General features: G+C 41.8%; 2 protein-coding genes across 2 annotated transcripts; one reads left to right on the forward strand and one right to left on the reverse strand.

Annotated features, from left to right (window-relative positions):
- Window positions 1–969: 969 nt before the first annotated feature.
- Window positions 970–8,565, reverse strand: naa60 (N-alpha-acetyltransferase 60, NatF catalytic subunit). The gene is made up of 7 exons (XM_076753194.1): window positions 8,311–8,565; window positions 6,556–6,671; window positions 5,836–5,965; window positions 5,063–5,159; window positions 4,281–4,515; window positions 3,903–4,068; window positions 970–3,790 (listed from the first exon to the last, which is right to left on the reverse strand). Exons 2-6 carry the CDS (start codon window positions 6,663–6,665, stop codon window positions 3,912–3,914), a joined length of 729 nt encoding a protein of 242 aa, XP_076609309.1. The 5' UTR covers window positions 6,666–6,671; window positions 8,311–8,565; the 3' UTR covers window positions 970–3,790; window positions 3,903–3,911.
- A 4,027-nt stretch (window positions 8,566–12,592) lies between these two features.
- Window positions 12,593–16,348, forward strand: LOC143334328 (deoxyribonuclease-1-like). The gene is made up of 8 exons (XM_076753083.1): window positions 12,593–12,730; window positions 13,354–13,442; window positions 13,604–13,684; window positions 14,152–14,267; window positions 14,686–14,798; window positions 14,957–15,111; window positions 15,181–15,274; window positions 16,301–16,348. The coding sequence occupies exons 1-8, from the start codon at window positions 12,593–12,595 to the stop codon at window positions 16,346–16,348; spliced, it is 834 nt and encodes a 277-aa protein (XP_076609198.1).
- Window positions 16,349–16,375: the final 27 nt, after the last annotated feature.

The raw sequence follows: 16,375 nt of genomic DNA on the forward strand, positions 1-16,375 counted from the left end.
CGCCACCATGAAGTTCAAATCTGTGTCTGTCTAATACACTACCTAAACTTTCCTTTTAGCGCCATCATTGTCCAATACTTTATTACAAAATATCTATGAAACCAAAGGCATTCCCCTCAGCCTCAGCTTTCCTTTGTGCTTAGTGCCAAATAGGCTAAGATGGCAAGAATAGTAGAAATATCTATTAAACATCATGTTAGCATGCTGATATTAGCATTTAGCTCAAAGCACTAGCTCCCGCGCTTATGAATGGAGCTTCACAGACATGCTTATATGACTGGAGGCTCTTAGCCTTCTTTCCTAAAATATGGTCAGCAAAGAATATTATTATTTGCACCTTTTTTTTTTTTTTTGCATTCAATAATAATAATATAATAATTTGTACCAATCAGGAAGATTACATCTGTCTTCATTTTTTGTCAGTGGCTCTAAAATCCTCATAAGCATGAAGCGGCCTGAGCACGAGGAGTTAAATGGCTCACTGCACACACATTTTCCGGACATTTGGTAGTAAAAGACCGCGGCCGAGAACATACAGTGTGTCGAATGGAATTATCTGATCACCGTCTCCTGTTGTCTCCTTCATCAAACATTGAGCCCAAGGGAGAATTTTAGTGGTGCAGCGTGAAACAGGCTGACTGAAATCGGTACAGTTGGATGCTGGCTAGCAATGTTTTCGTCTGACACAAATTGTAAAATTAGTTAATAAATCTATGATCTGTTTCATCAATTCTATGCTGATTGTGGATTAATGATGATCTTAGATGCTTATGATTGTTGGTCAGCAACAACAGCTACTGCAGTCATGTACTACCAATGATGATGATGAGGAATCTCTTGGCCTGTAAAACAAATTGGTACAGGAAAATGTAAATCCAGTCTGAGCTCTTCATGAATGAAAACAGCTCAGAAAGTCTTAAAGGGCTGTCATCAATGTGTAACTGCTTTGGAAACAAATACCCCACTCCGATGTACAGGTTGGATGATGGACTTTTCCCATACGATAAGACATTTTAATTTTGTGGTTGCACACGTACAAAATATACACAGATTTACCACAAAGTAGAGACCTTCTTTTTATTTCTGTGTAGTAGATGATCAATTTTCTAACTAAATGTGGATCTTTGGGGAATCCGATATTTCAGATTGAAGCATAAACCTAAGTCTGGCTGACGGTCTGTTTTGTCTTTTCAGGGCTGCTAAACATCACAAGTTGACTGCTGCATACAGTTAATGGTGAGCGACATTACAAAAGGCTCAAAGGTTTGAGCCCCACTGGAGAAACAAGTCCTGAATCATCCTTCAGTCACAAACTCTTCTTGCCCCCAACAGCAGCTCAATAACAAAATGTACGACATTGAGTAGAAGACCCAGACAGGTAGTGTACAGGAACATGACCCCGCTGTAGAATCATCACACAAAAACTTTCCTCTTTTTTTAAAAAACCAATTAATGAAACCACATCATGTGCAGAAAAGCTCCAGGACCAAGCAAAGCCACTTTGTATGCACTCAATATTAAAAATGAATGAGGCTTAATGAGAAAATCAACCAATTTTCTTCCGTTCCATTATGATCTTGAGATGCACGGTTTTGGCAGGATGCTAATGCTGCTATTGCACTTGTGTGGCACCAGAAGTTTTAGGTAGTTGGTAGACAGTTGATGCTTTTTTACAATGTATTTAAAGGGGAACTCCATTGCTATTACACATCAAGGTGATGTCATCGGGGTTCTATCTTGGAGATTAGAAAGAGAAAGCCCCAACACTGGGAGTCTGACAGACACACTTAACAGTCAGGGTGGGGCTAACAAAGACGCTATCAAGTTGCATGAGTCATACTTGGTACTAAAAGTGAGGATATCTGAGCCTCTGCTGGTTTTGATCTCTCAAGTCCCACCAAATTAACAGAAGTGCAATAGTAAATCACTGGAGTGCCCCTTTAAGACAAACGATTGATATCATGGCATAGAGTGAATGACAGCAAGGCTCAGGTTTCTAACACCATGAAAATGTTTCAACAATGTGAAACAGTCATACAGCAGGGCTGCTCACACTGACTCAGTCTTTACAATCAATCAAATGAAACAAGTTTATTGCATACACGATGTTTGAAATTGATTTTTGAGCTAGCTGTCCAGGGCGAGTAAACTGAGAAATGTTCACCTGGTAACAATGACTGCACACAAAGGTACCCTTACCCTTACCTTTTTCAGTGCTGTCATGTATAAAATCTAAGAATTGCTCACAGATGCATTGAGACTGATACACTGGATCAGGCTTGTGATTCGTTATGAAGTGCAACAGAATGCAATCAAATTGAGAAACTACAATATTACTCACTGACAAAATGACCAGTCGACATGTTTGAGTGAACTCAATCATTTGTCTTCCACTCACAGATCAGACCAACACTTGGCACTTACTGGGTGCTAAAATCTGACCATGTGTGCATACATACACACACAGAGACACACACGCATGAATGCAGGCAGGTGTATGACGTGTGTGTGTGTGTGTCTGGGAGCATTACTTCCTTTTTCTTATTTCTTCTACAGGCCAACATAAAAATCTAATCTGGGCCATATTTTAAAATCTGGACAAACAAATAGACATTTCTCTACATTAGCAGCAATTTTACAGCCATAGAGCAGACACACAGGGCTGCAGCCATTTAAAAACTCTAAAATAAGGACCTCGAGCACCTCCCCTTCCCCCTGGATGAATTATACATGGGAAACATTTGGAAACAGTGTAGAAAGGCCATGTTGCTTAGAGTTCTGATCATATTTTTATGTAAGACAAACAGCACTGCATCATGTGTGAGGTGTCTGTAAGCTTTGTGTTGCAGTAAGTACTGAGTAACACACTGATGTCACACGTATAATTACTGCAGACAGAAAATCAGACACCCTTTCTGAATGCTACTAAATATATCAGCCATCTACATTGTCTCAAGGTTTCCAGTGTATAATTAGCTTAATTCTACCCTATTAGCCTATTAACAGCTAGATTCACAGTCCAATTCAATTCAACTTGTTTTTGAGTCTCTATTTTACAAACTGGAATTGACTCTGGATTCATTCTATAGTCGAAAACGGGACAGGATGGGTTATCTACCGACAGCATAAAATAGACATACATATTGAGGGAAATTCATATATTAGCATAGTATATATAATATACAAACAGTATACATAGTCTCTGTGACAGTGATGGACAGGATGAAGAGAAAAATAGGCAGGGTTGAACCTTTAGTCTCTGTAGGGTTCCCCGTGTGTGTGAGCTTGTGTATGTGTGTTTCACACCAAAACTATGACCTGTGTTTCTGCCGTCCTCCGCTTTGCTCTGCTGCTTGGGTAGAAACCGGGTCTGATACTGCGTGACTTTGGTATGACTGGTTAAACACAGGTTACTATAGTAAGTATGGGACAGTGAAGTATACATGGGATCGTATAGTAACTGAATAATTCAAAGAAATCCCACGGTTTTACCAGCTCACACCATCCGTCAGTGTAAAAACCAACGCTTTGAGTGACGTCGCAGTGAAAAAAACCCTGTTGAGCGGTGGGCGCAGAACTACAGCCGCAAACCTGGATCTTGGGTGCACGGTGCCAGATGTGTATTGGATCTGGAATGATATTCTAGTGTGTGAACGGTCAAACGCAGGTCGAACCTGAGTCCTGCGTCAAACACAGGGGGGTGGAAAGCCGTACGCGATGGAGAATGTGAGTGTGCGTGTACATCTCGGTGTGTACAGGGGAAGACTGATGAGAAGAGGAAGATGCACTCCTAAAAACAAAAAAGGAGAGAGAGAGAGAGAGAGAGAGAGAGAGAGGAAAAAAAATCAGACATCAAGAAAAAGTGGGAAAAGTATGTTCCTGTCACCACAGCTGCCACCCACCATGTTGTGTCACATTGTTCTGCTGTACTGTATGCCGGTCTTGGAGGCGATGTTGGACCAGGGCAGCAGCGAGCGCAGCAGGGACTGGGCCTGTCGGTACAGCCTCTGAGGGATGGAGCAGGGGCTCAAGCTGGCCAGGGTTGAACCGATGTGCTGGATATAGTCAGTGCGGCAGGAGTTAAGGTGAAAAATACCACATTTATGTTTGGTTTATCTGAAAATACAAAGATCTGAGCATCTCCTCTAATCAAGATGCTGTAGTTTGTACTTATTGGAGCAAGTAAGTTTCTGGTTTAAGAGTGAAATATAAACACACACTCTCCAATAAACAAATAGTGAGTAAGTGTCTTTTTGTTTCCTGCCTCAAATAAAGGATATAATATTGTCCAGGGCGGATGACCCCCATTGATGTAGAGCACGTATGTGAATCCATCTTTGAGGACGCCTCGTATGGAGTAGTAGTAGGGCAGGTAGTGGTGCTGCCTGAAGTCCCTGTTCTCGTAGAAGTGGATGGCAGTGTTGTTGGTGGTGAGGACGTGTAGGTAGATGGCCTTACAATGGTCCTGGGCTGTCGTTGAGATGTGCTCCTTCAAACTGTCCAGCAGTAGGGAGCCTGGATGGTGGAGAGGGGAGAGAGAGCTCAGTGAGCGAGAGGGAGAAATGGTGTCCTCGGTCATGGTTAGATTTGCTTATCTCCTCGGCTCTGCAACAACTGTAGTGATTCAACCGTAATAACATCAATGACACAAACACCATCGTAATATTTTTAGGAGCGTCTTTTTGTTCTACGACTGTCTGTGTGCTCACATTTGACTGAGGTATGACTCAGAGAATGTGTGTGATACTTGACACACAGTGTGGTAATGGTGGGCTCAGCACTTTAAAGTACCTTAATTGCTTCTGTGATCTGTGTGTCACGGCCACTGCTGCAGCAACTGCTGTGTTGATAAGTGGTCCAAACTACAATGACATCAGCATGCATTGTCCCTTTCACCTCACACAGTATCTTTTCCTCACCGCCCTCCCACTGATGCACCCTCCCACCAGGGAATGGACGTGAGCAAAGTGATGTCTTTGAAAGTGACAAAGCCACATTTGTGTGTGTGTGTGTGTGTGTGTGAGTGTGTGTGTGTGAGAGCTACTGCAGAGGAGAGCAGTACCTATGCCATGTTTCCTGAACTCCTTGACCACTCCCAGGCTGAGGATGTAGGCTACCTGTGTGTCCACAGGGAAACTGGAGGCCAGGATGTCTCCATCCTAACACAGACACACAGACACACACACAGATAAAGATGGAGAGAAACTTATGGATTAAGTCACACCAATCTCTAAAAATATAAAATAGATTTTGAGAATTTGGAATAAAAACTACATTTAATTAAGTGCTGCATTAAGAAATGTCACTTAAAATTATCTTTCAGTTTGGTGATTTGAAGTCACTCGAGGGGTTTCGCGGAATAGTCAAAACCGTTAGTCGACACTGTACATTGTTGTATAATAATCATTCATCATGATTGTAGAGCAGTTGGACTAAACCTGCTGGGTGCTTAGTCCAACCAGATCGCAGCTCATTTGTAAACAAATGACACTCTGAACATGGTCTGTATGCTCGCTCTGGGACTCACCCATTACATCGTCTTCATCTTTGTCTAGGCAAATAACCAACTGGAAAATCTCAAGTGCCGCACTAATATGCCTCCAGCATGCTGTTGTCTATTCAAATCATGGCGACTATTGTTGCTAAAATCGTATGGCTCCACCTCCACTATGTTCCACTAAAGACATTTTGAAAAAATCCACTGAGTGACTGGATAAACTGACCTAACAAAACACTCAAGGAGACCATCTCCACAAAATACAAGTGCAAAGAACACACTTTGTAAGAGCCTTGTGCTTCATGCAAGTGGCTGTATAACAGGGCTGAGCGTCACACCTCTTTGTGAACTTTGGTCCGGCCTTTGATCTCAGCCACAATCATTCCCACGATGCCTCCTCTGAAGGTGGCAGCGAGGGAGAAGAACTTTTTGTTGGAGGTGATATCCTGATACCATGAGTCTGGGTACCTGCAGGCAAACAAGATTAGCAATGTACCAGTTAAATCATTCTGCATATATGTGTGTCTCCCCAAATACTGAACTATTCCACAAGCATGGGGGGTTGATTTCAAAATCACAGATTCTGTACAAGATAGAGCGGTACAATCTTTTCTCGGGGGTTCACTGATTTGCTCCCAACCTGGCAGTTCACCGAGCACATGGGTTGGGTGCCTGTGGTCTGTGGTGCCTTGCAAGCCCATGCAGGCCATGTTCATAACACAAAAACAAAAACTTATTTCACTACCAAACACATTTCCAGTGGCCGCTGACTTTGAATGAACTAAAGTGGAATTTTCTGGAATTTCCCCTCGTGGGACAAATAAAGGAATACTGATCTTGTGGATCCATGTTTGTGCAGTGAATGAGGGCTTTATCAATGCAAATCAGAAAAAAATGTTTGATAGCCTCTTTACATGTTTGCCCATTCAAATCATGAACACGTGTTCAATAACAGATTTGAAAGGGTACAAATATAATTCCCAAATTCACAGCTGAATGCATTGTATACAAAATGCTTCAAACCCTGACAGGTGCCACACACTGAGCATGGTCCTTACTCGATTGGGAACCAATCGCCGCAGAGCAGCTTGACATTCTCTATGTCATCGTGGCAGAGGAAGCGGAGCTGGACTTCACTGAGAGCTGTGGGAGGCACCACGTCACTCATTCACACCTGCAGGGACCAACAGAGAGCGCAGACAGGTTTGGTGAGTCACAGTGCCAGTAATGCCCACTTAAACCAACAATGAACGAAACATCGGTTTTTAAAAACAGTGGCAGAGTGACAGTACGTCCTAACCAGTGAGGAGCGGTCATTGTCACTCACACCCAACAGAATCAAATGTAGATAAAACTTCAGACGTTTATTAAATCTTTGTGCACAGTACATACAGGTTGGAGACAATGAGGGCTTTGCAGCACCACCAAGAATTTATTTTACAGCCAATGCCGGAGTTAATGGCGTCTAAGGAATCAGGAGTCACACCTGATAACAAACCTCATGAACAAAACTTTAAACACATCAAAACAGGGTTGACTAGTTTAGATGATTGAGAAAAACCACAACACAAAAGCACCTTGCATCCATTATTGTGTGGGATGAAGGCGGCTGGTCAGTGTGTTTCTGTTTTCAGACTTCTTTTGTTTAAGAACATAAAACTGAATTGAATTCAAGTTTAAAAAAATAAAAAATAAAAAAATAAATGATCAAACCCAGAACCACTTTCATACAGTATGAAAGCTGTGAAATTATTAATTATTAAAAGGCCAAATCATAAATAAATAAAAACAGACATGGAAACTGAATGCTGAAATGATTGAAGGGAAATTAATTGGTCATTCTCCTCATAAAGGATTAATCATTTCTTCTGCAAACTGCATATTCACTGGTTCTAGGCTGTCCAGTATGAATACTGGCTGGTTTTCATGGTCTTCTATGATGGTGAACGGAGTGCGTTTGAGATTTGGACTGCTGGGCAGACAAAACATCTCATCTACAGAGGTCACCTCAGGTTGCAGGGAACTGTGCTGAGCAATTTAACTTGTTAATAATCGCTAGTTGCAGCCTCAATTAAGCTGAGTATCTTGCACATATGTTTTCGATTAATAGATGAATTGTGTGGTCTACAAAACTTCAAAAAGCGACGGCAAAATTCACTATAATACAGGACAAGGACAGTAATGAATTCTCACATTTGACGTACAGAAAAAAACATTTATGGCCTGACATGTTATTTATGCAACAGTTTCACTGAGTAGATGAAGTAAACTACTGACAAGTGCTTGCTGTACAGAACAGACAGCCTCAGGAGCGACGGATCTCCTCTTTACGCTATTAGCTGCACGACAATGAATGAAAGTCTACCGGGATCATATTAAACACAGCTAACGTTACACGTTTTTAGAGATGCAGAGGCTGCACGGTGTACGTCTTGTGTTGATAACTAGCTGACAATTCATTTCATGACAATTTCATTGTTTTTCGATCACATTAATTTTTATACAGCAGCAACACAAGTTATTAATAAACCCATGTGATTGTTAGACGTTAACAGAAATATCTGTTTGTACTCTCTGTGGTTGGTGTTGTTGGACCCTGCTACTGCTTGTATATATATATATAAAAAAACCCTCTTCTCTCAGAAGGTTCTACTAATATTATAAAATACTACTAATACGGTCAAAAGATAACAGACGAAAACGTGGTGAAGTAGGCTCCTCCAAGTATAACAGCTGGTTGCTACTAATTAGCATACAGGCTAACCTTAGCTGCCGCTAGCTAACGTTCTGTTGCTAAGCCGCGTAACAGTTACCTTGTTTCAACACTCAGACCGGAGGAAAGTCAAGGAGAAACGTGTTCCTTTAGTATCAATCGATTCAGTCACTACTCCGGACACAGCATGACAAAACACCAGTCTATTCCCAACTCACAACACCGTTTCATTACTGTGCCAATGCTACACAGGCAGCTAAGCTAGCCAGAGCTCTCTCTGTTCGTTAACAGCTGGATGTTTTCTTCCTGTTTGTGGCTGCTAACGCGATGACGTCACGCTAAAGCGTCTTCTTCTAATGATAGGTCGGCTGGCATCAAATATATTACTACTTTATCGCCACCTACTGGACTGAGGTGTGACTAGAAAGTATAAGAAAAGCGAACCAGCATTGTCACCCTGGTGCCACTCACACTACTCAATAATTTGACGATGAAATAAATGATATCTGATTAAAAGGATCCCTTCAGTAATTGTTTAGGACATTTTCCACAAAAAGCTTAATTACTGTACCTCATTACAATCATTATAAATTCCTCTGAGGTTCTCCTTCTCCATCATTGTGAAATCCAGAATCTGTGAATATACAAGTATCTGTTTCTGAAGTTAAAAATGGCCTTTCATGCTCAACATTCTGAAATAACTTAATAACTTAATAAATGTATGTTTTTCTTTTTTTTTTTTTTTCCTTGCATGCAACATCAACAGCAAAGTAGTGGACCAGACCTCCCCAAGCCATTACAACGACAATGGTAAGTGCTGTGCTTAATAGCACAGGAAAGCACAAAAAAACATTGCTGCAGCAATAAATTCTGTGTATTTTTTCTGACTTCTTCATAATCTTCTTTTTTAACTACTGTTTTTGAACTGGCCACCACGCACAGATATTTCCAACCTGTGATGAGGGATTGCAGGTAGGCAAAGCTTTACTAACAAATATCCCAAGCTAAAATGTTTTGGAGCCAGTGACATAAAGTACTGAGCTGTATTTCAGCTAGAATATTAAAATATTGAAAAAAAATCCAAAAACTTGACTGCACCGAAACTGATTTAAAATGTCATAGAGTTCCATCAGAAGTCTATGCATTTAATTTTGTGAAAATATAATTTGGACTTTCCCTGAAGACATCTTTATGTTTTGAAACTCACGTTTGAATCGGTTCACGGCTGCCTGATTGATGGAGTTGATGAGAACGAAGCCTAACTCCCACACAAACTGCACACACCACAAAGTGATATTACTGCAGAAAACCCACGGTGTGACAAAAAGATTTAATATGTGTGTGATGTTGTGGCAGAGTAGGATTTTTAAAGAATCACACACAAAAAGGAGGAGAAAATGGAACAAAGAGAGAGTTTTATAAACTGCAAATACTGAACTCACGGTCATGTCAATAAAGCAATTTGAATTAACTGAAGAACAATGATACGATTCAATAAGATTACAAAAAAAGCTGAGGTGTGAATTTAATCAGGCTATTGAAGAGTCACTGCATGTGCTCACTGCTTCTTGTTTCCGTCACACACTGGCTTACCTGCACATGCCCTGCAGAGTGTTTGCTGATCCCTCTGCACCACACAGTGCACAAAGCTGCTGTGGGTTTGAAGAAGGCTCATCAGCTGTATTCACATGCAAAAGCAGAACAAGAATGTAAATAATTTATCAGTATTTAATTTAAGGACATTTAATGTGATTCTAAATGACTCGGAAGCAGGAACATCTGGCTGTGGATGTTTTGTGTGTTAATGGTGTTTTTGACATTTTATGATTCTTTGATTTCTTCTTTGTTTTCCTCTTAAATCGTTTTCATTTTATGTCTGCAACTGTCTGATTATTCTGCCTGTCTTGGCTAGGACAATCTTGAAAAGGAGAGTTTTTATCCCAGTGAGAGTTACTCCTAGTTAAAGAAAAACAAGAAGAAACACATACATCATTCAGTCAACATATATGCAGTTTTGTTACTTACTCCTTCTGTCCAAATCGGCTGCGTCTGTCTTTTATATAGATCACAAAAGAAATGAGTTGATAATAAAAAATAAAGTCGAATTTTCCACTTTCTAAATCCATTGTCATCATTGTTTGAGACAAAGTCATGTTACATTTTAGTTTGAAAACCATCTAAGAGGAGATCGGGTTTGCATCCCACATGATCCTAAATGAACTCTCTTTATCTTGTAGTCATGCCAGCTGTTGCCTTCTCATTGCTACTGCAAACACTGCAGGTAAAAATAACCTCGATTAATCAGATTCATTAAGCACACGACTGTGCTTTGATCAAACATATGGAAGAATAAGTAACCAAAGTTAGCATCGTCACACACTGCAATGTTTTTAAGGTGCATGTTTGAAAGTGAATTTCTGTTATATTTTTGGAAATGTGATGCATTTGTCGTTTTTTAAGGCATTACAGGTGTTTCTCAACCTCCAAATATTGTCATTTTACATTGTTTTTATTTCGAAAAGTTAGTTATTTCCAATACAAATCTTACTTTTCTTAACATGTCAGTACACGCTGTAAACGCCACACAGTGCGACTGTCGTTACCCTACAATAAAACACTTGCTGTCTGTGGTCAGTGGATAAATGTGCACATTTGCATCGCAAAGTTGCACTTGAAGTTGTTCCTGACTTCTGGCTCTGAATGGATCTGCTGTTGCCACTGTGGCAGCTCTACATCCAGATCTGGCAGCTCTTCAGTTCTCAGTGGTAGCTTTCATCTCGTTATCAGAATCAGCTTTATTGGCCAAGTATGTGTACACACACACACACACACACACACACACACACACACACACACAAACACACACACCAGGAATGGAACTGGTTTGAAGCTGCTCTCAATGTTGCACAGAGTTCCAGTAGAACCAGAGATACAGCTGAAGGACAAGAACAACAGAACTGAATAAAGAAAGAAACAGAGAACCATCATATACATACAAGAAGAAAAAAAAAGTATATATACACCCACATTATACACATATAAGCATGTCTGTATGCAGTATATACAGCATGCAGGATGTATTTTTGACAGTGACAGACGATATGTGTTGAAAACAGTGTGTAGTACACAGTGAATATATGATCTATAATTTGCAGGCAGGTGGATGTTTTAGTCTTGCAGGGTTATTGGCTCATTTAACGGTTCATCAGTGTGCAAAGAAACTGTTCTCGTGTCTGGTTGTTATGGCGTGCTCTGTGGCGCCCACCAGAGGGTGAGCAACATATTTCCACTGTAAAGACGAAGTGAACACACTGATGCTGACTCTTCTGTCCAGCTGGTGCAGATGGGCACAGTGCAGCCCCTCCATGACACTTCAGATTTCAGCCCGCAAATGACAGTGCAGATGTTTTTCATATACAGGGTGCCACTGAAACAGCTATCAGGAGGATACAGGGTTAACAAATTTACCTGGGAATAAATGACACTTTAAAATACTCAGTGCATATTATATAACTACACAAATTGAAAACCCCACACCCCTGTCACAACACCCCCCCTCTCCTCACCCCTCCCCAGCCTGATCCAGTCACATGCACCTGCAGCAGGTAAATAAAAACCGCACGAGAGACGCCGTCTGCGGTTCTGCTCAGAAGTTGTAGCGGATTCACACAAGCAAGCCTCTGTGCTCTGCTGACAACAGGCCTCCTCCTTCCCCACACAGCCTCACAGAAACAGGTAGATATGCACCTCTGACTCTCACAGCTCAGCGCAACAAAGCTTCCACTGTGAGGCATGATGGATACCTTTGTTGGATGCATTACTCAGTATAATAATGCTACAACCTGTTTGTTGTTGAGAATGACTGTTTTTGCAGGCTGTGTAACACTGTACACAGTAACTAAAGGCAAATATGGTACTTTATGTTACAGTAATACAAGATATGTTTGCACTCTGGCCGACTAACACACAGCAGCAGTGTGGTTTACCATAAGAAAAAGTCACCACACCAGAACTGCTGCTTTCAGCTTCCAAAAGTTACGACCTTTGCCCACTTCCACACCAGTGTCACCAGGGCAACAGGATAATATATTCTATGACTGGAGTATTATTTTACCCAGCGTCCCGACATGAATTCGGCCTCTGCAAACAGCAGCACATCAAATACTAAGTTGCCGACCGGCAGTTAGATAAACTGGAGTAGGGAGCATGTGAGCATGTGTCCAGGTGTCACGGCTGTCTCCCACTCCCACGGTAAGGCTAGGTAATAAAGACGAAGCTTTCAGGGTCCCGCGACGTGAAGCATGAGTGCACTGTAATCTATTACATGATTTGGATTTCTAAAAAGAAGTCTTTTTTTGAATATCTGACCTCTTTAGCCCAGGATGCGTTTGGTGTGTGCTCTGGGGCTCTTTTCGGCCCTGCTGCATCTCTCTGCCTCCCTGCTGCTGGGAGCCTTCAACATCAAGTCATTTGGAGACACGAAAGCCTCCAATCAGGAGGTGATGAACATCATCAGCAAGGTCTGAAACTGCATTATGCATCCACTCTTCCTTTATTCTTGGACGGTATCTCATCACAAATACCCACATGTGAAATATATGTAAAATACCTCAAGGTTCAGCCTGCATCTGGTCTCTATTGTCATAATATGGGAGCATGTTAAGAAGATAAGAAAGTCATTATATTTAGTTTGCATACTATAAAGTTGGAGAAGTCACAAGATACAGATTTTAAAGAGAAAAAAGAAAAAAGTAAGCTGTATATGTTAAGATATTATCAATTTCAGTCCCTAGTACTGCAAGGGTATGGATCCTACATTTCCCATAATGCAATCATTAGCATTTCATCATGTCTTTAAACCCTGGTGAATGCCCATGGCCCTCAGCTTGTAATGCAGGGTTTTGTGCTATAAATTTGTTTTGTCCAATTCAAGCTCATACAACCCTGATGACATCACTATGACATCATTGGGGTTATTTTCACCTCCAGTTACAGAAAAAACCAACCAAGCTTTGTTGGTTCACCTATTGTTTGAATTAGGGGAACCGTATTTTAAAGATCTATAAATCAAAAATATAAAAAAAGCCTCTTTGTCAGCAGCACTTTAAGAGGAAATTTGGCATTTTGTGTTTCTGTTTTTCAGATTATCCACCGCTATGACATCATTCTGATCCAGGAGGTCAGAGACAGCGATCTGTCTGCAACCAAAAAACTCATGGAGCACGTCAACAAGTTAGACCAGCTACACACCTTCCACAGAGCATGCACAGTGTTATTACACAGAATGTGTATGGTTTGTAGTCTGTAGTGAGGTGAACTGCTCTTAAACTCACATTATGATATATGAGAAACAAAATGATGCTCTTCATCTCTGTCTGTGTGTGTTTCCCCAGAGGTTCTCCTCAGTACAAGTACATCGTCAGTGAGCCTCTGGGTCGCAGCACCTACAAGGAGAGATATCTCTTCCTCTACAGGTACACAGACAGGCAAGAAACAAAGCCATCGCAGCTGTAAAATTATCTTGTGTATAAATCATCTGACCTCACATCAGTGAACAGCAACAGGAATATTTCTGTTTTAATGTGTTATTTACTTCAGGCCTGCAGTGTGTGTGTGTGACTCTATGTCTCTGTCTCACCACATTGTATTTTTGGGTGCAAAATGCTCAAAAATGTGTTTGGAAATTAAAATGCTTTTAAAATTTCAGCAGAAAATGTTGATGAATACAAAATGCATATGAGTGACTTTTGGAAATGCTCCAGTCATGCTGTGAATAGCTGATGAGACAGAGCTGATGAGCCTCACCCACTGAAGTTTACCAAAGTAAAGTTTCAGAGGCAACACTTCCACCACGGAAGAAGCTGAACTACTGTGAATCTTAAGGAGCAACTGCACGCTGTCAGAAGGACAAAGCACACAGCACAGTGTCTTTCCTCTGCAGGGAGCAGATGGTGTCCATGGCTAAAAGCTACACCTACGATGACGGCTGTGAGTCCTGTGGCACAGACACCTTCAGCAGGGAGCCCTTCGTCGTCATGTTCTCCTCTCAATACACTGGTAGGCTCTTGTAGAGGGCTGCTGCTTTTTCACCATCTGACACCAGTGATGTAGATTTTCCCATTTGTCGGGTGATCAACTGATAGCTAAACTTGTGTGGGATGAGATCCTGAGGTCCTGTCGTCCTCCAGCAGGTGAATGTGAAAACAGGCTTCAAGAGTCAAACTGTGCACATACATCATTGTGCACAGTGAAGCTCAAACAACCAAGTGCAGGAACAATAAGTAAATCACATTCTTGAGTGGAGGGGGACTTTAAACTTACCTCAGCTGAACTCTGCTTACAACCATAGAGATTTATGTCAGCCAACAGGTTGGTTAGCTCTGTCCTGCCAAATTCAAAAGGCAGTAAGGCTCTTGCCCCTCCTCCTTCAAGCATGTCTCTCTTCACCCACTCCTTCCTCTTTCTTGTCTCCTAGATGTGAAGAGCTTTGCTCTGGTCCCCCAGCACACCTCTCCAGAATCCGCTGTGAAGGAAGTAGACGCTCTCTACGATGTGGTGACTGATGTCCGCAACCGCTGGAACATCAAGGTGAATGATTTCACCAAACACCCACACACAAAGTCAATCATTTAGTGGCATTGTGTAAAAAAAAGAAGAAAAAAAAAAGGTGGAGCGTACAGGCTGATTAATGTGGTTAAAGATGAGATGGGGGTGAGAGTGGTTGAACCATTACAGTCTCCCTGCAGGACGTAGCGCTGCTGGGTGACTTCAACGCAGGCTGCAGTTATGTAAAAGGCTCCGACTGGCAGAAGATCCGCCTCTTCACCGACAAGTACTTCCACTGGCTGATCCCTGATGAGGCAGATTCTACAGTGTCAAGCACTCATTGCCCTTACGACAGGTAGACACAGACATTTGCATGCACACACACACATGCACACCGATTCTTACGTCCTGCCTGTGCTTGCAGGATCGTGGTCACCAATGACATGATGAGGGGAGTGGTGAAGGGCAGCGCCAAGGTCTACAACTTCATGACGGAGCTGAATCTCAGCCAGACTGAGGTAAAAACTTTTGTTCCTCCTCCTCACGGGGGCATCGCTGTTGGTGAAACACTGCTTTTCATAAGGTGTTCCGTTACTTTTTAAAGTACTGGTTTGACATTTTAGGGAATATGCTTCTGCTTTCTGGTGGTGACATAGATGAGAAGATTGATACCACTATTGTGCCCGTTCAGCCAATAGGAAGCTATGCCTGTTAGCTTAGCTTAGCATGAAGACTGGAAACGAGGGGAAACAGGTGGCCTGGCTCTGTCCAGAGGTAGCAGCACCTCTGAAGCTCACAAACTAACATGTTTGTTTAAAGTGTTACGAAGTTTGTGTAAAGTGTAGAGAAGACAATTCATCACTTTACAGAGGGTTACATGCTGGACTATTTCAGCAAGGATGCTCATTACAGAAGATGTTTTTGGTTGGTGGGCTAAAATAAGGAGAACACCAGTATACTGTATGTACAGCTCAGTGTGAGGCCAAAGTGTGTAACTGATCCTATGATCCACCAGAAGATAGCTGTCAGTGTCAGATTTTGCCTCGCCTAGACATGAACAGTACACATGTATGAAGGTGCAGGGGACAATAATGACAGGGGCAAAGGATGAACACAGCAAAAAGAGGGCAAAGCCCACGTATGGAGGAGATTAGGGTGGATGACGATTTTCACGCAGGATGCTGAAGTACATGTGAAACCAATAGCCAGCCTTTACTTTTTTTAAACCTACGTAAGTTAACTGACAACACATCAAATACATGCAAAACTGTACCTACTTTAACCCAAACCATGATCTTTCCCTAAACCTAACCAAGCAGTGTTGGTGCTTAAACCAAAGCAAGCTGCAATCGTCACCTGAAAGATTTCCCATCAAGCTTTATTTTGAAATACTAACTGGGCATTGCCCATTTATTATTGCTAACTTGACCACGTCTATGTTTCACGTCTAGGCCAGGCAAAACATGACACTGACACAGTTGACTGCCTGACACATAATTAGCGATTCCTACTACGGTGAAGTGACAGTATTTGCTCTTTCTCAGGCACTGGACGTCAGCGACCATTTCCCTGTGGAGGTGGAGCTGAGCTAGACTCCTGCTGTCTGAATCCCAGCTCCC

This window comes from Chaetodon auriga, chromosome 16, assembly GCF_051107435.1.
Source record: "Chaetodon auriga isolate fChaAug3 chromosome 16, fChaAug3.hap1, whole genome shotgun sequence".
NCBI lineage: Eukaryota > Metazoa > Chordata > Actinopteri > Chaetodontiformes > Chaetodontidae > Chaetodon > Chaetodon auriga.

Excerpts from the sequence above, each read along its gene's own strand:
- naa60 (XM_076753194.1), bottom strand. The coding sequence starts at position 6,665 with ATGAGTGACGTGGTGCCTCCCACAGCTCTCAGTGAAGTCCAGCTCCGC. Across the intron at positions 5,966-6,555 it reads GGCGATTGGTTCCCAATCGA|GTACCCAGACTCATGGTATC; the intron begins GTAAGGACCATG and ends GTTTGCCTGCAG. Across the intron at positions 4,069-4,280 it reads CATCCGCCCTGGACAATATT|TGACTATATCCAGCACATCG; the intron begins ATATCCTTTATT and ends CTCCTGCCGCAC.
- LOC143334328 (XM_076753083.1), top strand. The coding sequence starts at position 12,593 with ATGCGTTTGGTGTGTGCTCTGGGGCTCTTTTCGGCCCTGCTGCATCTC. Across the intron at positions 12,731-13,353 it reads TGATGAACATCATCAGCAAG|ATTATCCACCGCTATGACAT; the intron begins GTCTGAAACTGC and ends TCTGTTTTTCAG. Across the intron at positions 14,799-14,956 it reads GCAACCGCTGGAACATCAAG|GACGTAGCGCTGCTGGGTGA; the intron begins GTGAATGATTTC and ends GTCTCCCTGCAG.